We start from the raw sequence: 27,395 nt of genomic DNA, 5'->3' as shown, positions 1-27,395 counted from the left end.
TTAAGAAAGGATTTGGTAAAATCTGACAAATAAACATAACAAAGGGTCCTCAAAGTCTGGGCAACTATTACTAATAGATCTAGGACATAACCTGACTAAAAGACACACCTCCCAGGACAACTTAAAGTCTAAGGTGACCACCCCTGGAACTAATCCCACTGTTCTAATTAAGAGTTGATGGATCAAAGTGAAAGTGTAATAGTAGGGAAACAAGGATAACCCCATTTCTACAAAATAGCTGGTGTAGCACTATGCATATTAAGCAAGAAAATCAAAGAAAATTATCTAAGTGTGGTGTATATATTCCTCTAAAAGATAATCCAGACATAAATAGTCTGTCCAGAAATCACTATAGCTAAATCATAAACTTAAACATGGAAAGTTCAGTAATAGTAGATCATGCCAAAGGCAATAGTCAAAGGTCATAAGTCATCTAACTCAGGAAACAGTTTGCACTTAATTCCTCTGTATCAATCTTTGGAACACATGTGTGCACCATCATTCAAAACATTGCTTTCCCATCATTGGCAAAACTGTTTTACATAAAACAGGAAAACTATAAAATAGGTGAAAGATAAAAAAGTATAAAGTCAATCTGTATCAATAATGAAATAGTGTAGCATACTAAAATCAAAATATCATGTATCACAGGGCATCGGATTATTAAAGCAGCTCACTAATTATATACTGCACCCTATGACTTTCAAACAATATCATTTGCATATATCAAAAGGAATCATTGAACCAAAGGCCAAATCATTAATGTGGCAGTGCATCTTTTAAACTGGAAAATCAAAACCATGAACAGGACTGAGAAATTTTGAATTGGGGCATGTTTGTGGTAACTGCAAAAGTGGCATAATGTCCATCTGAAATAGAAACATGGGAAAAATGCAAGACTCAAGAATGCAGGCCAAGGAATTACATTGCAGATTCCATTTGTGGGAAAATATAATTATAACCAAATAAAAATGGGTTCTTTCAGATCATCACTTGCAAAAGTCAATTAATAATGTTTTTTCTTCAAAAAATAGAACTAATGGCTTTGTCAAAAAAAAAATTTGTTTAGGAAATCCAGATGTGTTTGAGGCAGCCAACTGTAGATTGTAATGCCAATTTTAAAAGTTCAGTCAATGTAATCCCTCGTTGGTTTCTCCTTAGGAAAACAGTTCATTCGTGTAGGCCACGACCCTCCATCTTCATCTGTATCCTTTGCCAAGGAAGCACGCGCACCAGTCTGGTCATCTCCAGGCACGTCAGCTTCCGGTCTGGGTCCAGGCTCGGGGTTTTTTGGGGGGGGGGCACTCACTCCGAAAATAAGAAAAATACACCACTCCAAAATAAGAAAAATACAACACTCATACAGGGCCCCCACATATCAGCCATCTGAAACGAAAAGCAAGCATCATCAATCTTGCAAAAACACATTTTTCATTCAAAAAGCACCCCAATTGCTTTTCATTTCTGTAAGAAACCTCTTAATTCATGAAAAGAACTCTTCTAAATCCAAGGAATGATTTAAACATTCTACCTATACCATATTCTTTAAATTTGTTTGGGCAAAATCAAATTTTTTCTTACACAGCCATAAGGGCTGGGCCTAGTCACTCCTTTGAGAAACAGCCCCCACCTCTAGAAAGATGTCCGCGCTCAGTTTTGAATCTGCTCCAACCATAACAAGCAGGAGCCGGGCTACACTGCGATCTAAAATTGAATCACTGCCAAATGCTCATCTCATTGCAGGAGCAAAGCTCCTGCCAAGTTTTTTCTCTACACTGCCTTCCCCTCATCGTGATGTCACCCACGGGGCGCCTCCACCCTTTCAAAACTGTGAGCGAAGAGCTCCTGAAAATGTGCCAAAAATAAAAAAAACAAGGCAAGGGCAAGTCTGCCTCAGACGGACGCTCCAAAAAGGGCCCCTCCTTTTAAAACGCTTCTGAGAGCCTGGCTGAGCTATCATATCCGCCAAGGTCAAAAAACAAATTCCTTCTAACTACAAACATACCCGTTCTCAGGCTTCAGAGAAACCCTGCCTTTAATTCGGAACACTGCACAGTTATTTCTAACTAATTTAAGCAAATTAGACATGGTGAAAAGCATCCTGAAAACACAAATTAATAAAGACATGTTTTGCAACTTAGACACATGCTAGCATTCTCAAGTAGGAAGCAAAATATTTCTGTAGCCTCATGAAAAACTAATCTAAAAGAAACTATATACAATAATGTACTGTTACTGGCTGAAAAGCAAAGCGTTAAGCAGCAACATAGAAAATCAAGACACATTTCTTAAAATAACATGCGAGACACCATTAATTCAAACAAAGGGGAAAAAAAGTTATACATGTAATTGTGCACTGCATAACCAAGAATTAATAATTTGGTGCGCAAGCTTTTCTATTTTAAGGATTAAAAGGGTCAGATTTATTTTTGCAGATAGCCTCTTTTCCTAACTGAGTGGGTTTTCTCACACGCTGTTCTGCTTCATATCAGCGCAAAATACAGAATCATGTGCATTTGAAATTTAAACAATAGGGGCAGCTTGCTGTAGGGGAATAATCAGTTATTTTTTTCTTCATTTGCAAAATACACTACAGAGCATTTTTTAAAAGCACACGGTTGCATTTCACTTTTATTATTTCAAGCACATTCTACATAAGATCTGTTTTATTTCCACAACCGGTGAACACTATTTATCTCTGTGCACCGTCCGTGCTCAGCTGAAAACCCTCTTCTAATGCTCATTTTAAAACACCCCCTCGCAGTCCGACTGGTTGATTTATAACACTCCGACCTCCGAGTCAGACACATTTAATCATGCGTTCAAAGGCAAACCCACACAAACTCGTGGACTCATGTCAAACTGTATGTTAAATGAACACTGCTTTTTTTTCTCTGTGCCAGATGTGACCTTTCCGTCAGCTAGCTGTCAAAGTACATAGGCGAACCCTGCAACTAATTAAAAAGTCAAATCAAACCATCATTAATCCAAACAGTCACTGACTCTTAGTGTCAGCTCACGTAACTATGCATGTTAAACAGCATATTGAAATAAACACTGCCTCCCAATTCAAGATATTAACCCTTTGGCAGCTCAAACACAATCATTCCCCGATGTCTGCAGATACATGGGGAAGTCAAGAACTTATCTCTCCACGTTTTCATATAACACGTGCACAGTCTCTAAATATTTTCTCTAAGCACTTGAAAGAGATCCAGCTCTCTCCTGCCTAACGTAATGATAACATGCTATGTACAAGCCATATCCACAAGGCGCTACAAGCCATATTCACAAGGCGCTATTCCCAAGGAACACAATGATAACATGCTATTCACAAGCCATATTCACAAGGCGCTATTCACAAGGCGCTATTCACAAAGAACTCAACAAGTCATAATGATGACATGCTATTCACAAGCCATATTTACAAGGAGCTCTTTACAAGGAACTCAACAAGTCATATTACACTTAATACATTTCACATTTCACAGCATAAGCAAATGCAGCAAGCCATTTAATAGGCAATTTACAAGCCTTTTTCATACACATATGTACAACTGCATCATCACCAAGATGTAATTGGCTCCATCACGTAATGTCACCCTTCAAGCCTGTCAGTTCAAACACCAAGATGAAAAGCATTTCTTCTACACTGCATAAGTCCGATGCCATGATGTAATGCTATCTCCTTACACTCCAACTGTTGAAGCCCATAGGTCAAGGACTACACCTCACCATGCAAGTCACAGACTGTTCCCAGATGTCAAATTTAAAGGGTTTTAAGTCCAAATACATGTGAAGGGCTCCCTCCTCTGCGCTTTATTCGAAACTGCCAGACTACGCCAAATGTGACGACCGGATTTTCGGACCAGATAGAATCAGCTCACAAAAAACCATCAACCCCAGCCGAAACGTAACTATCTCCCTCCTCAGGACCCATTTATCCAGGCACCTGGGTACCTACCTGAGGATGGGGAATTAGCAATATACAAGCTCATATCATCAAAAACACCACTAAGTCTATAGGGTTACTAGGAATACTCACTGATTACTAAGGACGTCCATGCTCTACACCACACTCATACCTTATAGTCTCGCGGCAACTCAGACCCTGACTATGCTACCCTCCTACTCATAGTGAAGGGGGCAGTTCTGATAACTTACCATTACACACTGACCACAATCAGTGCTCGCGCAAGCCACAATCCTGTGGGTATACGCACTGTGTCCTCCCAGTGCTCTCACTATTTCATACATACACAAGCCACAATCTTGTGGGTATACACATTGACCACAATCAATGCTCTCATTAACGCCACTTTCCCTAGCGGCGATCTCATTACACACTGACCACACTCAGTGCTCACTCAAGCCACAATCCTGTGGGTATACGCACTAACCACAATCAGTGCTCTCACTAGTTCATACATACACAAGCCACAATCTGGTGGGTATAACGCCGCTACACTACGACAATCACTTTCCTATGAATACCTTCAGCTCTCTCTCTCTCTCTGTTGGGAAGTTTCTCTCATACATCTAATATCTACTGGGGATGCAATTGTTATATTTTATGTGGTACACAAGAATGGCCAAATTACACTGTGTAAAGGTTATTCCCTATTTCGAGTTCTCCTCTACTCCCTTGCTCAGTTACCATTTACCTGGACGGGAGTCGCATCCGTTCACATAACAGCATCTGACTAGAAGAAAGTTTAACTTTATCATAAGGAAGCAACGATCACACACTAGTCAGACCCCCCAGGATATAGCGGCATGGATTAGCAAATTTAGCGGCACAAAAATGGAAATTTAGCGGCACAAATATGGAAATTTAGCGGCAATTTTGCGGCATCTTATTTGGCCATTTTTCCTACAACAAAGGGCTCAATAGCGTGTAGAGTGAGTAGCTGTCAAGCAGGGCATAGATCGGAGATTAGCAGAATGCCAAAAAGTTTTGCCAACTCGGAAATCGACTTGGAGTCTGTTTTTTTGCCATCAGATGCCAATCGAACTGCTAGATTTACATGCAAAATCCGAGTGGAATATTTCAAAAGTGAACAAATATTTGCACTGAATCAAAAGAGCGCACAGAAACTACGGCCTCTACTTGCTGTTTAAATATTTATTTGTCCTGTAATTTTGGGCTGTCTTCAGAAAATGCAACATTAGAACCCTCCTTCCTATAAAATGTTCCCCTTGATCAATCTATTGGAAAATTTCCAGGAACAAACTTACTTGTGTATCTATATATTTATTCCAAATTTGTTGGCAAAGTTGGCAGATGGGGCCCTAGTTATCAGCGAACAAAACGCTTTTCCTATAGACTAAGCATTGTAAACATATACAGTGTAACACTGACTGTATACACCTGTGAATGCCATTTGCTCGTCCTAAACACGAGGGGCATCCCATCCAGCGCTCGCTTAACGGGGCTGAGTCAACGCTCTTTCTGTGTGTTGTACTGCCATGAGATAGCTAAAGCTGTTTCTAGCCAGACCCGTGAATAGAACCATCAGTCAGGTCTTGTCATGTAGTCCAGACCAGACACTTGGAAAAAGTGCGTTAGATCATGTTACAAGCTGTCTCCATACCTCGACATCTAACTGTTGTCGGGTTTGACCCACGCCGTTCAGTGTAAGCGATTAGAAACCTTGGCATAAATATATGTCCTTCTGGCAACACACGCAGGTGACACTTCGGATGCACACCACACCGCGTCGAGGAATTCTGCTTTCTGGCAAGGTCCAGGACATGGCTTAGAGGTACACAGCCTCTGCCAGAAGCAAATGTGGCTGCCAGGCCGTGGGAAGGATGGAGGCAGGTTCTCTTACCAGCAGGCTTGCTTGTGTGATGCCGGCTGACCGCCAGAGAATGCCCTGACTCTCCCTCTCACTCATTGTCAGGCAGTACACACCCTAGTACGCACCATGCGGAGCGGTAGCAGATCACACCAGGGAAGCGGGGCTCTCCGCATGCGGGAAATCACCGTGCTCATCGCCAGTGTCGTGTCAATGGCCTGGTGTGTACCAAGGTTCCTGCTGTGCTAGCAGGCGCTAAATGAATATACACAAACTAATGACATATGTCTCAGCAGGGGCCTCGAGCGACCATTTATTTATATCCCCGGACCTTACCAGACCCTTGGAGTGTATGCTGCAACAAAGTAGAGTAGAGCCTTGGTAGCACTCTACACTTATGTGAAGTTTCTTCACATCACGTTCTTTCTACAACTCATTTGCATTGATAAAAAGTGTTTAAATGTAGCCAAAAATGTAGATTTTAGTATTGCATGCATTAAATGACTAGGCGGACCCCCAGGATATAGCGGCTTTTGTGAAAATGCCGCGCGATTTCTACAAAAGTGCCGATTTCGCGGGCACTTTTGTAAAAATCGCGGCATTTTTACAAAAGTGCCGATTTCGCGGCAAACCGCGAAATCCTGGAGGGTCTGACTAGTTCACTAAGAACTGGGGTATCTTTATTCATTAACAACATCAACAATATAACACTACAATATCACACATAGCCTGAAAAGTAAAAGGGGAATAGACACATACACAGATCTGCGGGGTCTCTTTATTATAATGGAAAGCTTTATTACTAATTATAATAGGCTGCACACTGCTGAAAGAAAAAGGATTAGCAATACAGTAGGGAATCTAGCCTAGGAAATAAAAGACAAGATTAATGTTTAAGTGTAAAGCAAACTAGTTTAGAATACCTCACCCTATAAGAAAGGAATGTTTCTCTCTCTCTCTGGTGGAATCAGGGCTCTCTCTCTCCCTCCGTCACCACGGCTTCACTCCACTGGCTCAACTGCTCCAGCTGACAGCTTCAACTCCTCCATCTGCTTCAATACATTATGATAAACTGGCAGCTCCAGCTGGCAGTTCCAACTTCATTCCAAGATTTATCTGACTGCTCTCTCCAGCTCCAGCAATCATCTGCCTTCTCTCTCCATTCCAAAAATCAACTGAACTGAACTGTTCCAAAGACCAACTGACTGCTCTCTGTTCCAAACACCAACTGACTGCCCCGCCTCCTCTGCACTTCGCTGATATGGAATGCTCTCCTCTAGTGGAAAGTTCCAGCCAGTAGCCTCCTCCCACCAGATCCATGCACCAGGCTCCCTGCTCCAGACGCCCTCATAGTGGTCAGCTGCTTGTTTCATCTAGAGACTTGAGCCCAGGGACACTTCTTGATAAGATTCAGCTCTGGCCGGTTCTCTCTAGTTTGCAAAGAGCGAACAACACCTCATAACTAAAACATCACCTTTACCCTGCAAGCATCTCAGTCTGCAGGGACAGAAAGCAAAATGGAGTCTCTCTGGTTCTGGGCCTTGTAGGCCCGAAAAGGACTTAACTCTATCAGAGTACATACACAAACCATACCAATATGTAATATAAAGTCAGGACTACAGGATCCACCCTCTACTATAGGTAGGATGATGAAAGGACACATAATTATGTCAAAGACAGGCAATAGATGGATTAGAGTCAAGAATAAGGGATCTGTCATCATATAAAGCAGCTATCCTCTAGTTTATGCTTCTAAGTCTGAAAAGGGCCTAAAAGGACCAAAACAAGCTAAGAATAGGGATCTAGGATGGTAGCAAGCTTAAAGTCACCATCACTCAGAAATAGAGCCAAAAACCCGGTCAGAACACATGGAAACTGGTGTTTGCTTTCTCTGACTACAAAGTTAGAGAATTTCGTAAAGCAAACTAGCTGCAATCTTTCTGGGACACGGAGCGTGTAAAAGGAAAGGCTATATACTTTTATAGCACAACTACATTTAGCAGTATATGATCTGTACAAATATTTCAAAACATCAGAAGTTAGGAAAGCAGACATGTAATTCTGAAGTGTGATGAAAACAAAGATTTAATATGATAAAAAACCAAGACCTTCATTTGGTGATGCGCAAATTATAAATATTTGCTGAAACTCGATTTCTACACATTATCGTTTGTGTGCTATATAGTTGTATCAGTGAAACTGCATGTCGGTGTGAATGTTGTTATTTCAATGGAATATTGCTTTCTGTAATTGACAATACGCTACCACACCCTTAGGTCAAAATGGACAGGGAAACGCCACTCCCAAGCTTTTAACAAGTTGATCAACACAGTTCTTATACTTTTTATTTAAGAAACACAACCGGTCATGAACGGTTGCGTTACTGCAGGTTGAAGGAGGAATAGAAGGTTCTCTTTTCCCATTAAGTGAGAGAAAGAGGAGACAGTTAAAGAAGGAACAAGCCAGGGTGTTTTCCAGATAAAGATGTGAAAGTGTGCATTTGGTTAATTTGCAAATCTTAAGGATATGCACATAATTGTGGCTCCGCACCCGTCTAATGAGTCAGATTTACATGTATTTTTGAATAACAATCCTTGTACAATACTATTTACAAATTTAAAGGTTCACATTCGTTTTCCCAAAGTGAAGCCAGTCACAAGTTCTGGAAGTTTAAAACTTGGTATTTATTCAATTCTCATTTTCAAAGACATTGCCAACGCGTTTCGTCCGTTGCCGAACTTCTTCAGGGCTATAAATATACACAAACATAATATTTTTACAAGTCTGTTGACAAACATTTAATAACACTTAAAAAAAAAAACAGACAATGCAAAACGGCGTCCATTTGTTTGAGCTTCTAATTCACACTTGCTTAGCGAATGTTATCTTACAATCTGGTATAGACATTACGGGAGATCTCTGAACATAATATGACACAAATTCATTTTGAAATTATATAATCTTGTATGTGAAATAAAATAAGATCCATATGTAGCTAAACACAAAACAGGCATTAACGCATGTAATTTGTATATGTAAACATACCATAGCAAGTTTATAATATTCCAAGATATATGTGCCTTTCGATAGTTAATTCAACCCCGGTAATCTGTGAATAAAGTGAAATATACACTTTTATGCTCATCAGGCTTAACATATATGCTGTCAAAACACAATTAGAATCGTATTCCGTACACTTCATTGTCAAATAGCATTATATTGTAGCTTCTAGCGGTGTTAGAATATATTGCAAAATTCCATCTTGAATAGCCTTTTTTAATTAAGTTTAGCATTGATGTAGTAAAACCATATGTTTTTACATAAGTTATATTGTGTAAAACCCACATATTGTAGGGATATAAAAAGTGTAATTCTATTTCTCAACTCAAAATCAGGTTTCTCACAACTGCCACTAAAACGATTGATTATCTTTCTTTTAATAATTTTGATATTTTAGCACGTCACACTTATATTAAAAATTGCCTATCAATTCTTATGGCAATATGAAGATGGCGTTATGGTTTTGAGTAGATACTGGAAAGATTAACCTAAAATAAATAAAGCCTCCATTAGCTAAACAGTCAACAAACATCTAAACTGTTAGTCTAGTTCGATACTTTAAAAGGCCCAGCACATATCCGTCATTGTACATTGTTTTTCACTTCTGAGTTCTCACAAAATTGTGTAATTTAATTCACTCCAAACAGCGCAGCCATATTGTAAAGGGCAAAACCCACTTTGTCTAGTGGTCTTTCGGGAGTCACTATAATGGCATACACAATCATTTAAACAATATTAGTTAATAGCAACAGACTTGATATTCCCAAAGAATAACAATTTTACAAAGCATTATTTAATCCTTATTAAGCACAGTTGGTAATTTGTTGCGCCATCTTTAAACTATGAGAATGGTGTCACGGAAGCTTAAGCATGTGTAAACACCGCTCGTATAGGTGAGTTTTCTTTGTGAAAAAAAGGAGTTTTACAAGAAACGTGCAAACACCGTTTACTATATATCTAAACGGGCAGTGTATAGTCTTTTGTTATTTCCCTTTTTTACAAGACATAGCATCTAGTCTAGTCTATACAATCCGTCACATTGCCACAATCAACGATGGAAAAGGAGACTATCTACACATTGAATTACAGAAAAAAATTATTATTCATTCTCCCAGCTTGAAGGGCACACGAACCCCCTACACTCCAATAACACAAGGGAAAGATAAAAGAGCGGCCTTCTTTGAACCTCAAAATAGGTTCTCAAATACATCGTAACTTAGCAATAAAGACACAAATGACATGTTAGTAAAGGATAAAACACCCTCCATGCATTTGTAAACAAAAAGAGGGCGAGTTTCATATCCTAAGCCAGATTTAACAATAGGTCCCTCTCTATATCCCAACTTACTGCAGGAGTACGCGTGTTGTCAATCATGTGGTCATCTGGTTCGGCGATAGTACAAGTTGTGCTAAACGCCCCCTTATTTATATTCAAGGACAAAAATTTGGTCACAGTGGCAAATAATCAGATAGACTACCCTGTGTAGTATTACAATTAATAAACTACCTTATGGTATATTCCTTAGGTCCGTTATATTTAAGTACCTTCCTCTTATTCATACCATATCTGCAAATTGAGCAGTTGCCACAGATATGAAAACCCAATGGCTTTTCTGGCAGCCAAGACGCTTGAGGGACATCAAGTGTCTTAACATAACTTGGGCACAGTATGTTTTTTTATTGTAGAACCCTTTCTATAAACAACTTTTGGTTTATCAGGGACACTGTCTGGAGGCAATGTTTCAGATTTTAGTAAGTGCCAATTTTTCCGTAGTATATTAAAGTACATTAAAGATATGTCACAAACACACATTGGCTCTGATTAATGTCTACACTGGAACGTGGTTGTTGGGCCAAAATATCGGCTTGTTTCTTTTTTCTCACTTTATTTTCTGCCTTTTTAATGTTGTCTTTATCATACCCCCTGGCTAGGAAATCACATTTGGTTTTGTGTATGTTTCTCTCGAAATTGACCTCCTCGCTACAATTTTGGCCAACCCGTACCATTTCTCCATAGGGTATGGCTGCAACAGTACTTTTCATATGGCAACTAGTCGCGTGTAGCGTACTGTTGCAGGATGCTGGTTTCTTATACATATCCCTATGGACCACATTTCCTTGCACATAGTCTGAGGTTCAAAAACACAATCTCTTGCTTGGAACTGTTGATGGTAAGTTTGATGTTACGATCATTTTCATTAAGGTAAGTAAAATACTCTTGTGGGCTCCCTTTCCAAATTAGGAAAATATCGTCAATGTAGCGGGCATAGAAGAGTATTTGGTCCACCCAGTTCTTGGCACCTGGGCCCCAGGCATGCTCCACCTCCTACAAACCCATAACGAGGTTTGCATAAGATGGAGCAAACCTGGAACCCATGGCAGTTCCCTGTTTATGCAAGAACCAACAGTTCCCATGCTAGAAAACCCTTTGTGTGAAAATCAGTTTGGACATAGTCAGCAGCATTTGGGTATGCTCGAGGTGACAAGCATTTTGTTTAAAAAGAAAGTTTTTAAGGCCCTTCTCTAGTTGTAAACAAGTGTATAAGCTTTCGACATCCATAGTTACGAACGTGAAAGTTTCATTTTCCCATACTACATCCTCCAATTTGCAGAGAAGTTCCCGACTGTCTTTCAAATATGAGGGTAAGTTCTGTACAAGTGGTTGGAGGAATGAATCCACGTATTCAGCGAGATGCTCTGTAGGCCCTCCATTGCCTGATATTATAGGTCGGCCAGGTGGAAAAATACCCACCTTATGCACTTTAGGCAGTGCATAAATACATGGGAATCTTGAGTTGTTAGCTAATAGGTATCGGTACTCAAGGTCTGACAATCGACCCGATTCATGCCACTCAGTTAATCTACTATTGATTTTATTCTCAATCATCTTGATGGGGTTAGATTGCAGCTTAGCATAACAATCTGGATGGCTTAGTTGTCTATCGATCTCATTAATATAATCCTGAGTATTCATTATGACAATGTTTCCACTCTTGTCAGCCTCAAGGATGACAAGGGATGGATCATTACGAATAGATTGAAGTAAAGTTCTTTCTTTTTTACTGATATTTTGTTTATGTACACACTTGGAGTTGGAATGGTGACTATCCGCCAAGTTGTATAAATCCTGTGTCACTAAACGCAAATTCATCAATAACAGTCTTAGTACAGCTTGGTGGAATAAACTTGGACCTATTTTTAATCCCAGTGTCAACTGACGTGTCCTCGGTTATATCCAAACTAGGTGCGAAGTCTACTAAGTCACCAACACCATCCTCAACATCCAAAGTTGCAATTACATGAGAAATGTCAATATCAGATAAAGTGAAATCAGAAACACATGCAGTATTCAAAACAGGCGGCCAAACATTTGGATGCTCTGAAAAATATTTTTTTACTTTCAGTTTTCGTACAAAACGAAACCAGTCCAAATGGACATCATCCATTACATGTTTACCATTTAAGCAGAAGTTCAAACCTTTACACAAAATCTCAGTTTCTTGTTCATTGAATGCACGTGATGACAAGTTAATCACATTCACAGTATTGGTAACTGCATCTAATTCTATACTGTCCACATTGTGGTGCACAATCTCATCTGTGAAAGCTACTTGTTGTTTCCCATTTTTGCTTTAGTCACCGACCTGGTGTTTCCTGCTACCCCTCATGATTCGTCTCTTGGCCCATCTTAAGGCTGCTTGGGAGCGAGAATAGTTTTAATTGATTGAATCTGGAATTTGTCCTTGTAACAGAACCCTATAAAAAGGTTGCACTAGCTATAATTGGCATGTTACTAAAAGCATTATGTTTGAAGGCACTGTAAACATTTAAACAAAACAAAATCTTTAAGCAGATTTTGTGACAGCCTTTGTGCAACCTACCTTTATACTGTAATGGATGTTTTAAACAAGTGAGTTTCTTGGTTCACTGTGCTTTCTGTCATGGACGTAGACCTCTTAGCACTATAAATACACATCACTATTTCCCCAGGGAACTGACCAATATTTAAAACGGTAACCATCAGCGTACACCCACAGATATCTAATGTGACAGGAAAATGCATTTCCCACATAACTTAATTTGCATTTATTTTTCATTTGAGTTGTGTGCATTATAGTTTATATGCAGTTTGCCTTTAGAATAAAGGCTAAAGAAATATTTACATAATATTTTGTTTTTAGCTGCGTCTCAAACCCCTCCCCCATCCCCCCACCACCACACCCACCCACTGCTGCCTGTGCTATACTTTCTGTGTTTGCAAGAAAGCTTGAACTGCTATTAATCAGTGTTTACTAAACCTAAGAACACCTTTTTCCTATAAAAAAGGCAAAACACTTTGCCAAATATTTTTCTTTTGTTGAAGATTTAAAGTAATTATTTTGGTATTTGAGAATTACTGGGTTTTACTTAATATTTCTTTATTTAAAAGATTATACAACATGTTACATCCTAACGGCTTATTAATCATCTGTTCTCAAATTCCGGGGGAGCTAATGTGCATAATCTCTTGTAATCTGATGCTGTGAAAAATGATCAAAGAAGTATTTTAGTAATCTAGAAATGGTAAGGTAATTGGAGTAGCCTCTTCTGCATTCAAATGCATGGTGGGTGTTCTTGGTGTTTTGAACTTCTATCCAGGAGTGACAGTAATGCAGGTTTAAAGCAATCCAGTGATTCTCCTGCATTCAAAAATAGGGCAATAGCAGTGACATAGTCTACTTTATGTAAGGCCAAATTAAATGATTGGCTTAACTTGAAATAATCTTCTACAGGTTTGTGTTCTGAGTAATTGTGATGCAGTGTATTATAAGCTGAAGAAGTCTAAGCAATCTCATTCTGTAACATAAGGAAGATCTAAAATACGAAAAGCCTCCTTTAATCTAAAGCAAGTGAAAGCAATTGTACAAATCTGCTCCTCTGGTTTAAAGTAACCTGACTAATGATGTCTAATGTATGGTGAAGTGCAGGTGTCAGAAGGTATTTTATGAGCAAAGTTTGTCAGGATGTAGACCTGTAAATGCTTTAAATTCAGGTACATAAATTTAAAATATATTGTTTGCTTGACGAGCAGCTTTGGCAAACCTTGCCTAAGGATAGAGCTACACAGTGCTTATAAAGCCTAAAAAGCTGCATTCTGAATAGCTTGTTGCCACCCTAGTTAATAGTCAGCATGACCCGCATACAATGAATAATCTAATTTATATCCAAACAAATAATCTGTAATAACATGGCTTCCTGTGTAGGGATGAATAGTAGGAAATACTTTAGCATACCTAATTTGACCAATTGCATATTGACGTTTTACCCACCTGGCTTTTGCAGCTTGGATTCCCGCGAACAGCCCAGGTTGCATACTATACTAAAAATTGTGGTGTTAGTAAACAGCCCAAGAGGGATGTGCATGTCTGCCATGTTAATTAGTAACTACAAAGGCTACAAAGGAAGAACCTCCATTATTGAAGCACTATGCTGCAAACCACTAGCTCCAAGCCAGATCACCAGTCCTAACTACTTGACATCACTAATGTGTTGAATAGCCTGCTTTTCTTCTGGTTAGTATTGGAAATTAATTGCTCTGTCATGGAGATGTTTGTTCAGATGCTGGAGGTAATTCTGTAAGAGCAGTGATAAGTAATCTTAAGTTTTGATTGGAGACACAGATGGCCATTTTTCCACCTTTATTTTGCCATGTGAAATGGAGCTACACAATTATTCAGTTCTTCTTGAAACAGGGGTGTAAATAGATTATGTTCCACATCATAAAAGATTGCAGGTGGGGCCAATAAAATCGAAAAAGAAAGACACTAACTGTCCACTTTGTCAAATAAATTGACTCACATCTTTGGAAGCAGTCTCGTATCCATGCTAAAATGGTGTGCAAAATTCTCCAAGGTATTCTGAAATTAAATTAATTGAGATTCAAAATGTTGGCAATCCCAAGGTCCCAGAGTTTGTGTATTTTTTCTCTTTTAATTGCCAAGGTGAGTGTAATTGAAATCGTTAGGTTATCTGGAACATGGCATGATGTCAGGGACTGGTTTACAAATTGTGTGATAAAGCAGCCAGCATGTGGACAAACTACTTCGTGGCCAGGGTAGGGTGTGTTTATTGCCTTACAGTGAGTTCGGAGCAAAGGTTATAGACTGGTTTTAATGATTTAAGACTGACTGGATGAAAAGAAAGTTCGGGGAATGTCTATACTTTCATCTTCTTCGTTGCCATTTAAGGCTGTCAAGAGGAGAAATGCATCCTTAATGATTCAAATATTGGTTTGAATGTATGTTACCTTACTTGCAATAAAAACATTTAAATGCTTAATATTGTGCAGGGCCCCCAGTTAGTAGGCGTAAAACAGTATTGTCACTTGTGAATCAGTAGCTGGCACATAAGAAAAGTCAAAGTATATAGATTATACACTTTAATCTATATGTATTCACTGAACCAGCCACTTACTCCATTTAAAGACGTATTTTTATATTTAATAAAAAAAATCTTATCTAATGGTGGTCAGTTTTTTAACATCAATATATTGGAAATGTAACTTTTAGAACGTTACCTTTATCCTGCCTGAAGCTGCTAGAGGCTAATTTGTATTGGGTCTCCTTCAACTGCCCAGCCAGTACTTGGCCTGAAAGCAGTGTGAAAACTGCTCCCAGAGCAGACACAGTGGCCTGTGTGTGGGAGGTGTATTATTCCCCAGGCAGAAAGACCAGTTGAGTTTGGTACCGGAACTTAATTAACTTCAAATGGGAAGTCCCCGTCATAAGTAAATATTAGGGGACACCTGGAAAGGCCTCCACTTTTGTCCCCCTAGTCAAGCTGGCACCAAACACACTAGGAGGAAAGCTACCCCAGATCCAGTTTGGAGTTACTACAGAAGAGAGGACTTCTCATTAACCTGGCCACACCTGTAGATGGGTACTCAGGCTCTGTGCAAAGGGGGAACAGTTTCCTCCTCCTAGATTTATAGAGTGAGGTGCACAGTGGGAGTGTTTTCAGGAAGGCAGAGAGGAACTACTGAAAAAGGAGTGGGGTTGCCCTGAGTAACTTTCATCCTATTGGGGTTGAGTGTGCTCACGAGTCACCCAAACCAACTAGCTGATGTTGACATAAATGTGGCATCCCAAAATGCCCTTCTCAGAGCGCCTTCTAGGTCTGAAGAAGATTGGATCTGATGTCTGTGATGTGAGAGGAGCCCTGAAGGACTGGACCTGCTCACTTGCACCCAGGATAAAGAGATGGACTCCAAGGGTCAGTTGACTGGCTTTCTGGGTCCCAGATAACAATTGACAACTGCACCTGGACTGGACTTTGCTGTAGACCTCTGCTTGGTACAGTGAGATTCACAAAGGGCCCTCCCCTGAGGTCCTTGATGACTAGGATTGTGTTCCATTGGTTGTTTGGGCACTAGATGAAAGTCTGGAAACTTCGAAAAACTTTCCTCCAGAGCTTCAGGGGACCAGTTGGGGGAAAAAGTATCAGACTGGCAATTCCACAGCATCAAACTGAGTTTCACTTCGTCCCTGTCAAGGCTCCCAGTACCTCCAGAAAAAAGAAACTAACAGCCAGATTCATGAAGCTGAATTGCGCTCGCAAAGGGCTAGATTCTCAGAATCTGGCCCTTTGCAAGCGCAATTATTGCATTTGGGATTCATCATCCAAAATGCAAAAATCGGTAATAGCGATTTCGCTATTTTGCGAGGAATTACATTTAAGGAATCTCTATTTGAGATTCCTTAAATGCAATTCATCATCCATTTTAAAATTGCGAATTCGCAATTTCGGCCCGCTATTTACCGCGAGGTCAAACCTCGTGGTAAATAGCGAAAACTTAGAAAAATGCTTTTAAAAGCATTTTTCTAAGGTGCATGTTGCACACACACATGTCCTTTGGACATGTGTGTGCGCAACACCTGTTTAAATTTGCATTTAAGGGGTGCTAAATGGTGTCCTTTGGACACCCCTGGCACCCTTTAAATCGCTATCTTATTTGCGATTAGCAAATTGCTAATCGCAAATAAGGAATACTCCCCATTCATTCCTAACGGCCTTTTGGCCCATAGGAATGAATGGGGAGTTATTCCTTATTTGCGATTAGCAATGTGTAGGAATCGCATTTTTTTTTTGCAATTCCTACATGAATCCCGTTTTGCGAGTCTGTAATAGCGATTCCTTATAAATAGCTATTACAGACTCGCAAAACGGGTCTTTGATGAATCGGGCTGTAAGTTCCCTTCCGACTTGGGTCTTCGAAAATATTCAGTAAGAAGGTTTCATCAGGGCCAATTTACTTCAGGTATGTGTTCTTCTGTTCCATGGCAGCAGCTACAATTGCAGCGGCAACTAGCTCAGGGAGGGTTTTTCTTCTCAAAAACTGACAGTCCCTTTCCGAGTTGGCATGTAGAAATTACTTTGATCTTTTGGCTTTCATACTTTTACTGGGACAAATCCACTTGTATTCTACCAGGGCTCCGCCTCTTCGACTTCCAATCGCTTCTAGGTCCTGGTCTTTCACTTCCATGAACTATCATTGGCACTTTTCAATTGATACTTTTTGGTGCTATTTTCACATAACTCTGTAAAATTAATATCTTCAGTTCTCCTTATTGGATTTTTGTAATTTTAATCTCATTTTAGTCTTAACAGTTATCTCTTTATTGGTGTCAGAATGGTATTGTTTTGTTTTACTTTTTGTAATGACAATGCACTGCATAGATAATTTACATATTGCCTTTGATTTAAGTTTCACTTCTTTTTGTCACCTTACCTGGGCCTCAGCAAAGGTTTATTTTATGTAATTTGCATGACATCTAGCAGGTGGTGACCTTTGAGGTGGATACTTGTATACCTAAAATAATAATCCACTTTCTGACAAACTATATTCCCACATGTGCTCTGCCACAGCCTATTCTGCATTCAGTCTATTTGTTATTTTTTTCTGCCCTCTTCAAACAAGCATTTGCAATGCAATAGGTCTCGCAGCATTAAAGTTTGTTTTTGGCATTGTATATGACAATGTGTTGCTTTAAATTTTTAGCAAAGTCTGTATTGGTGTATAAAGATGATTTGCAAGATGCTAGCTGTTGCAAAATATTAAGTAATGTTGGCAATAATATTATACTATAATAGTATTGTAAGTTACTGTTGTGCTTATATGCATTTTGTGATGGTGTAAGAGCGCAGGTTTTGTGATGGTGTGAGAGTGCAGGTTTTGTGATGGTGTGAGAGCGCAGGTTTTGGGATGGTGTGAGAGCGCAGGCTTTGGGACAGTCTGGGATTGCTGGCTCTTGTGATGGTGTGAGAGCGCAGGCTTTGGAGCATTCTGCGCTTGCTGGCTTTTGTGATGGTGTGAGAGTGCAGGTTTTGTGATGGTGCGAGAGTGCAGGTTTTGTGATGGTGCGAGAGCGCAGGCTTTGGGATTGTGTGAGTGTGCTGGTGTTTGGTGGCTCTTGTGATGGTGTGAGAGTGCAGGCTTTGGGACATTCTGGGATTGCTGGCTCTTATGATGGTGTGAGAGTACAAGTTTTGTGATGGTGTGAGAGCGCAGGTTTTGGGATGGTGTGAGAGAACATGTTTTGTGATGGTGTGACAGCACAGGCTTTGGGATGGTCTGGGATGCTGGCTCTTGTGATAGTGTGAGAGCGCAGGCTTTGGGACAGTCTGGGATGCTGCCTCTTGGGATGGTGTAAAAGCAATGTCTTTGGGACAGTCTGGGATTGCTGGGCCTTATGATGGCGTAGGTTCCCTGGCAGCATGGATGCTTTAAGAGCTTTGGCTTGAAGGGTGTTACAGGAGTGTTTGCTTCTGGCCTGGTGTATAAACTCTGGCCTTGAAGATTACATGGGGCTTATTTTGTGGGGTGGCAAGGCTGTTAGTGGATATGAACTGCAATCCTTGGCTTTGAGTGTTGTGAAAAGCACTGTGGATGGTATAAGAGGAGTGTAGTGTCTCTGGGGTGTAGGCGGCTGACTCCAGGTGTGGCATGTGAGGGCTGGCTCTCGGAATAGTGCAAGTTCTTGGGGTGTGCCAAAAGCATAGGCGTGGCAAAAGACCCATTGTTGCAAAACGTCCGATGCTAAGGATGTGAGAGGATGTGGCCTATGGGCTATGGAGGTCACCACAAATCTGGGGAACCTGGAGTCTTAGCAAGGACTCTCAACATCCTGTGATTCTGGGTACATCACTTAATCTCCCCGTGCCTACCAAAAATGAATGTGTTCTTGTGACAACTGGTGCTCTCCTCTTCAGGGTCATTATGAGGCGCTATATAAATATTACACTATTTGAACACTTCTGCATCCCTTTCGTTTGTTATGTGGCTTTTATAGCAATATCAATCCCACACAGTACGTGCACCCGCAGGTTACCTCACTGTAATTATGTGAACCACATTTCAAAAAGTCGGCATGCGCTCCAATGATACTCTGCCCTGGCCCCGCCCCCCAAGGCACGTAGGTGACCCCAGAATCCACCTTTTCTGCCGCGCGCTATAAAAGGTTGTTCTCCTCCGCTCCAAGGGTCTGTTTACTAATTCACCTGAACAAAGGTAGGCGCCGGGCCTATTGTTTGCGTTTCAACACTGTCCGCACCGTGCCGAACACACACAAATCCTCGGGGTCTGCGGCCTGGCGGTTGCATAGCTGGTGGCGACGAGGCTGACCCGACCCTGCTCAGGAGAGCCTTAGGGGGGAACGGTCATTTATTTTTTTGTCTTGGGGTTTTGGGGAGGCGTCGACGTGCTGCTTTTTTTCCGTTTTTTTTTTTAGAACACAACGACGCCCAGGATGCACTGGTGTTTCTGCCTTATGATTTGAAGCTTGCATAGCGCCCTCCTCAGGGTCATGTGCTTCAAAGTACTTATCCAGTCAGTTGCCAGAAATATCAAGATATTAGTGTTCATGAGCCTGGTCCGTCTTTGTCGGCTTCTTGCTGGAAGGCTCCTAGAAGAACAAGCCGTGAGCGAAACTGAAACCTTCCGTGGGGTGGGACTTCCGTCTTCAGAAGCCCGCGCACGCGCCCACGGAAAGAAGCAGTGCTGGTGACGCGGGGCTCCCATGCCCGAGGGAGAGCCCCGCGGTGGCGGCTGAAGTCCGGAGTGGCGGTAAGTGGGCCTTACTTGTGGGGGGGTGGGGTGCGCATGTGTGTGTGTGTGTGTGTGTGTGTATGCGCTCGTGTGTGCGGCGGGTGGCTCTGTATGTGTGCGTGCGTGTGTGTAGGTGCGCTCGTGTGTATTTCTCTGTGCGCATGCGTAAGCAAAGGGAGGTGTGGCTGTGGGGTACAGCTTTCCAGGAGAGGAGACGAAACAGGAGCTGGCCACAGCAAACGCGCTCACTTCCGTGTGGCCCGCTCAATTCCGAGCGCACGGCCAGCTCCTGTCCCCTCTCCTGGAAAGAAGAATCCATAACAATAGGTCTCTGACGAGACCGCACTTCGCGCGGTTCAACGCCACGAGACCTAAAAATGTATCCTTGTTCACCTTCCATCTGTTAAGTCCCCTTCCTCATCACCTTGTAGCCAGGCAAGAACCGCAACAACTATTTCTGCAAATTGTGCCTGCCTTCCCAAATAATATGGCGTCGATGATGCTTGGCACACTTGTCTTTGTTTTCAATCTGATAATTTATGAGACCGTAATAGCAACCTCCTTTGTAGGTCTTTCTCTTATCACTGCGTGTGTCAGGCACATTTGTATAGTTTTGATACATAATTTAACTTTTTGCATGTGTCTCTCTTTTTAATCAATGATAGTTCATTTTCTTGTCACAGGGCCATCCAAAGGTGTGTGAAAAGCTTAAAGCCCTAATGGTAGAATGGGCAGATGAATTTAAGACTGATCCACAACTGAGTCTAATTTCTGCTATGATAAAAAATCTGAAGGAGCAAGGCGTTTCGTTTCCAGCCATTGGTTCACAGGTATGTTAAGAAAAAAAAAATATATATATAATTTATGCTCCCATGATATAAACCTACCCTGACGTTTGTCTAGAAGACAATTTTTAACCCACTCTCCTGCCTTCTTTAAAGAAATGTTTTTCGATTCGTCATGGGATTAATTTTCATAAACATTAGATAAGCTCCTTTTAGGATGCCGGCTGTGCTATAACAAAGGAATATATTCTCCAACTAATAAATGCAGAATGCGTATGTAAATGCTGCTTTCTTGTATCCATATTTACAAATGTGATATAAACCTAGAGTAGAATCTAAATCTGTTCAAAAACTATGTACATGCTGGAGTAGTACAGCTTTAATGCCATTTCCTCCGTTTAAAAAGAGGCAAAAATGAAATACCTTTAGGAAAGGTATATCACCTCATACTAAGAAATAAACTCAGTGTCACGCAGCCAAGAAGAACCACAATCTCAACGCGCATCAGTGTCAATTGCCCATCCCCCCCAAACAAGAAAATTCTCGCTCATTGTTGAACATTACAGAAGGCTACTTCTCCTTTTATTAGATTTATTTCTGTGGTAAAATTATATATAGGAAATATTTTCAATTTTTTTTTCATTGGAGATGTGATTTATTTTTTGCCTTTTTTCCTGATGATTGCTTTCTCTTCTGCCATTTCACATAGCCCAGTTTCACTTTTGTTTCCTTATTCTTTTTCAGAATTTGACCCCCTAGAAATAATTTTATTTATGGTTATTTATTTCTATTTTTGGTGTTTTTTTTCTAGTGGGAATGCTTTTATCTCAGGAAAAAGATTAAGCTTCCTCAGAAGTGATGAAATCAAATGGGAATTCTATGTAAAGCCATTTCTGGGCTTTTTTCCTTACTTTCTTCTGTGTGACTTTGCTTGTTTGGATTGGGATTGGGGCTAGTGCACTGGATTCAAGCAAGCCGTCTTCAGCCCGGCTTGCTTGAATCCAGTGGCAAAGTGAGCAAGGGACTCACGTCTGAGCATACCCTGCTACACTTATGGCGGCCAAAAGCGGTACAAAAAGGGGTGGTGATGGACGGAGCATCTGAATCAATCAAACACTCACACCCAGTCAAAAGATCTGGGTTTAATCCATCACCGATCTTTAGCCCACTCTGCCACCCCAGTTCAGACCGGTTTCTGGCATTCCAGCGGTCTTCAGCCCGGTTGTCTGAAGACGGCTGGAATGCCAGAAACCGGTCCTCGGAAGCTTGTTTCCGGTCCAGGGAAGACATGGCTTGGCAGTTCGAGCTGGACTGTTCCCATGAGGCAAAGGGTCAGACTGATTTGCATATAGCCATGTCTGAACTGGGGTGGCAGAGTGGGCTAAAGAACGGTGATGGATTACACCCAGATCTTTTGACTGGGTGTGAGTGTTTGATTGATTCAGATGCTCCGTCCATCACCACCCCCTTTTGTACCGCTTTTGGCCGCCATAAGTGTGGGAGGGTATGCTCAGACGCGAGTCCCTTGCTCACTTTGCCACTGGATTTAAGCAACCCGGGCTGAAGACGGCTGGAATGCCAGAAGCCGGTCCTCGGAAGCTTGTTTCCGGTCCAGGGAAGACATGGCTTGGCAGTTCGGGCTGGACTGTTCCCATGAGGCACAGGGTCAGACTGATTTTCATATGGCCATGTCTGAACTGGGGTGGCAGAGTGGGCTAAAGAATGGTGATGGATTAAACCCAGATCTTTTGACTGGGTGTGAGTGTTTGATTGATTCAGATGCTCCGTCCATCACCACCCCCTTTTGTACCGCTTTGGCTTGCAAAAGCATAGGGAGTGCTTAACCTCATGCGCGCTAGCGGAATTCCGCTCCCGCGCTGAGATTTTTAAAAACGCACTTTACGTGACGAGCTGGGCTCGCCATCCGCGTGCGAGGAGGCTACGCCATGACGAGCCCAGCTCGTCATCAGCGTGGAAGGGGTTAATATATCCTCCCCCATACAAGACATTTTACAGGAGAAACTCCTAAACGTAGCGAAAACGCACTGAACTTTTCACTCGTAGGAATTGACTGAAATAGCAGTTTCTGACCAATATTTGACTATAATTTGTTGTCTCTTACTCCCTTTACTTGGAAGCAATTTTTGATTCTTTAATAATCTGTTTTATTTGAAGCTACTATGGGGAAGAGCAAATTACCTTGCCCAAACCAGAAACACAGGAAAAAGGCCCCATGTTGAGACACAACAAACCTTGTTGAGTTATTTGACCTGAGCAATGGGGGCACTAGACAAACAAATTAGCTCAGTATTGGAATCTCTTGAGGCAAGTTTGTCTCGATCAAATGACGATGTGGCTCAATCGGAGGCTTCAGTCTCCCATGGGCAGACTAAAATGATAAAAAAATCTGTAAATGGGTGCATTCAACATATTACTGACAACATCGTGTCGAACGACCCAGACAAAGCACTACAGCCTCCCCAAAAGAAGCAAATGTCCCCTTTATTTACACAAAATCCTGTTGCCCACAATAACCCGACACAAACGGATTCCATAATCTGCCTTGAAACCACCCCTTTAAAAGTTAACATCTTGCATAATGTTAGGAAAAAAAGAGGGCCAAAAAAAACCCTAACAAAAGATAGGACAAGGCCCAGGAAGTTATCTGATGTTCAGTGTACAGAACCAATGAATTTAGCGTTATTAATAGAGAGGTTGGATCTTTATCTCAGAGTCAGGTTAGATCAGATGGACCTTAGATTAACATCCATTGAAGAACACTTAGCTAACGCTAAAAACCAACCAATTACAACTTTACGGACACTTTTACTTGAAGCAGGTTCTTCCAACCCGGGCCAGATCTCTAAACACAGACCCAATGAGCCAAATAACGTCCTCTCAAACACCAGGGATGGGGAACACTTAACATCCACGCTCTCCACCTTTACGATCTCATCAGACCTTAGAGCGAAAGGACATTTTCCTAACCTGGCCAATCCCTTCCCTGAAAACGTACATCTAGAACGGGGGATTCTGTTTCTCTGAAAAGTTTAACTGACCCACCGGGTCTTACTTCCCGAGATTCATCCCCTAATCTTGTAAAAAACCCTGTTAGAAACGTTAACCCAGATAGGGTAATTCTGGCCCCAAATGACCATCTTGTACTTCCATCCAGCAGCCACTCCGTACATTATAGTGCTGGCTAATTTTCCAAAGAAAGAACCCTTGGCAATCGAAGGATGGGAAACATTGAGGAATAAATCCCTATACTGGTTGGGCAAGAAAACGGGCCTAACGGACCATCTGTTTAGAGAATTTAAAATGGCAAGAAGGGTTGAAAGTGTGGGCTCACGAGGGGATATATTTGCCGGTGACTCAATTGTTCTGGCTTTTCGCACCCCTCATTTGATAAATAGCGTGTTGCAACAGAGTGGGAGTAGGGGTATTGTAAGAGATGAAATAAATATCTTCTCATTAGGCTTTTTTTTTATCCCCGACAAAGAGGTCTCAAGGAGCTTCAGGGAAGGGTAGAAATCCATCAAACCACCACTACCCATATGATTTTCCAATACGAAATAGATTTGAGGTTTTCTCGGATTTGGATGAACTCGATTGACTGATTTCCCCTACTTTGGGGTCAAAAGGGAATTTACCCCCTAAAAACCGGAAATTACTCCCTCATGAATCTCTTAATATCTCCTCTGAACAATTGCTAGCCGCCAACAAAACCGAATCAGATTCATATCCCCCCCTTGTCATTCAAGAAAACCTGACACCGGAAATGGGGACGAATCGGGGAGAGATTCATGATGTTAAGGGAATTCCTAAAGCTAATGACTATGTAGACTCCATCATTCAGCCAAAGCCCCACCAAGCAGTTAAGACAAGCTTTCAATTACTATACTTTATTGGAACATTGCCGGACAACGTTCGAAGGCAAATAACGATATCTGGCTTAGCTTTACTCAAAATTTTAATATCTTATGCTTTCAGGCGACCTGGGCCACCACAGCAATTCATATTGTAGGTTATAAAACTTACTTTTCCCCTGCACAACCTTCATCTTCCGGCAGAGCAAAAGGTGGTTTATCCATCTATGTTTCCAACTTGATAGAGGCAGTAGATATAACTACGGTAAAACTTGAAGCCAACTATCAAGTACTAAGTCTCTCTCTGAACAATGCGGACTCATTCCTCATAGTAAACTTCTATAATAATTTTCCTGAGGGAGAATTATTGGCCAATATACAACAGATTAATCTTTTAATACAGCGTACAGCAATAGAGGTCATAATTATATGGGGTGGCGATTTCAATCAGCGCCTATGCAAATACAGCGACCAAAACATCTGTGGTATAATAGATGAAAATGATAGCCCGATAACCCATTTTTCCCATTCAGTAATAGGGAATGCCCTAAACAACACTTTGTTTGATCTAGACTTGGGTCTGGCCAACAACATGAATAATTCTTTCACTGCTATTGCCCCCACTTTTAATGGTAGAGGAAGACCTAGCACAATAGATTTCATCTTGGTTTCTTGTAGAGCGGAAAAACTTATTATAAACTTTGTGACGCATGTTAACGCAATAAGCGATCACTATCGCCTTGTCATTGCCTCAGAAACAAAATACCCAAAATATAGCAAGTACCCTGGCCCAAAATAGATTGACATTAGATAGACTAAATGGGTTTTCACTTAAATGGGAGAAAGGTGACCCAGTATCTGTTACCGCAACTGTAGTAAAAACAGCTTATTTGGCCATCGAAAAGAAAGTGTTTAGATATGGCTACATCTGCCGAGGAAGTATTGATTAACTTAACGGTGGTCATAAAATCAATAAAAGAAGCAATCTTTATCAAATTGAAAAACATCAGATCCAATAAGAAAGGTTGGTTTAATAATAAATGCAGAACTAGTGGTTCCAAATTGAAAAATGCCTTACAAAAACAGAAAGGGATGCCCAAGAAATAGCAACCCTCAGAAGGGAGTACAGCCTTGTCATTAAAGATAGAAAAGCAGAATTGAAACGGGATCTCTGGGACCAACTCCATAAAAGCTGTTCCCAAGAAAATAGCTCTGCTTTCTGGGCCATTATTAAATCTCCCTTCCTTTCCGATGAGAGAGACTCTCCCAAAATCGATGTTGCTATAGATGAAAGGGCTTGGGTGGAGCATGTTAGCAAGATATTTGCGAAGGGAAATGATCCAGAGTATGGACAAGTACAAACTCTCCCTGAGCAACAGTCTACTGTATACCCTATAGTCCTTGATATAACCCACAATGAAGTAGATCTGGCATTAAAGGCCAGTAAAAATGGGAAGGCCCCAGGCCCGGACGGGGTCCCAATCGACTTTTTTAAATCAAATCCTGACCTATGGACTCCGATCCTAACCAGGGTCCTGCAAGCATCTTGTACCGTAGGGCTCTTGGAATCCTGGTTAAAGTCGATCTTAGGACCCATCTTTAAACAAGGGTACCGTCAACAAACATCCTGTTACCGACCTACCTCACTGCTGGATTCCCTAGGTAAAGTGGCGGGCCGAGTCATCCTTGAACGCCTCCAGCAGTGGGCAGACGACAGCGGGATTTTATCTGACTTACAGTTTGGGTTTCGAGAGGGGCTAGGGACTATTGAACAAGCTCTTAATCTGACCCTGTTGTTAGGCAAGTATGCCAGTGGGAAAGGCGGGGAACTCCATATGGTGTATGTCGACCTATCGGCCGCCTTCAATTGTGTTAGTCATGCAAAACTTTGGTCAGTTCTATTAGAAATGTGGGTAAAGCTGAGGCTTGTCAATTTTCTGCGTGAACTATAGTCAGACGCTACAGCCAGAGTGCAGTACGGCGTATGAAGAGCTAACTGCGTCATTCGGTGTGGAGAGAGGGGTGAGACAGGGCTGCGTCCTGGCAGCCGTTCTCTTTACACTCTATACTAATGGCCTGGAGCGGGACATGGTCAAAGGGTGCCAGGACCTCCCGTTCATAAACATTCACCCTATTCCGGCCCTACTCTACGCCGACGACGCAGTGATATTGGCCCGAACCCCTGTTAAACTGCAACTGGCCCTTGATAGCTACGCTTCCTTCATGCCAATCTGGACCTAAACATCAACATCAAAAAGACCTTTGTTATGTCTGTGGGATCCAGTAAGAAAAGAACAAAGGGTATCTTTCTGAAAACTGCAAAGCTTGAGTGTACTGAAAAATTCCCATATTTAGGGATTACTATTGACCATAAAATTACTTGGAAACCGGCTATAGAGCCCAGAAAACTTCTCTTCATGAGAGCTACTTCTGCTTTGGTAAACTTTGCACGAAGCCTTGGAAGAAGGCCACCTGTTGAATTGGTAGCGATATACAAGGCCAAATGCTTAACTGTAGCGACATACAGGATAGGCGTGTGGGGCTATGAAAACATTGATGCCCTACAAATGGTTGAAAACAAATTTTTGAGGTATCTTCTTACAGTTCCTCGGGGTACTGCGACGTACTCATGCCACTTAGAACTGTGCCTCTCTTATCTGGCTGATATTGTCGAAATACAACCACTCCTTCTGTAGCATTGTATTTGTACATCAGACAGAACCACTTTTTCCCAAGGGTTTATAATGGATTGTATTTCCCTAGAAAACGCTAATAAGATTAGGTGGTTATGTTACAT

The 27,395-nt window shown here is 41.4% G+C and overlaps 1 protein-coding gene across 2 annotated transcripts in view; it reads left to right on the top strand.

Moving 5' to 3' along the window:
- STAM (signal transducing adaptor molecule) overlaps positions 1–27,395 on the top strand; it is a 252,063-nt gene that overhangs the window by 53,642 nt on the left and 171,026 nt on the right. For both annotated transcript variants that reach the window (XM_086941774.1, XM_086941775.1), the window contains one exon: positions 20,628–20,774. In XM_086941774.1, the coding sequence (XP_086797900.1) occupies positions 20,628–20,774 (147 nt within the window). The remainder of the gene's footprint in view (positions 1–20,627; positions 20,775–27,395) is intronic.

The sequence above is a fragment of the Lissotriton vulgaris genome, chromosome 10 (genome assembly GCF_964263255.1).
Source record: "Lissotriton vulgaris chromosome 10, aLisVul1.2, whole genome shotgun sequence".
NCBI classification, from domain to species: domain Eukaryota; kingdom Metazoa; phylum Chordata; class Amphibia; order Caudata; family Salamandridae; genus Lissotriton; species Lissotriton vulgaris.
This window is presented reverse-complemented; position numbering and strand designations above follow the sequence as displayed.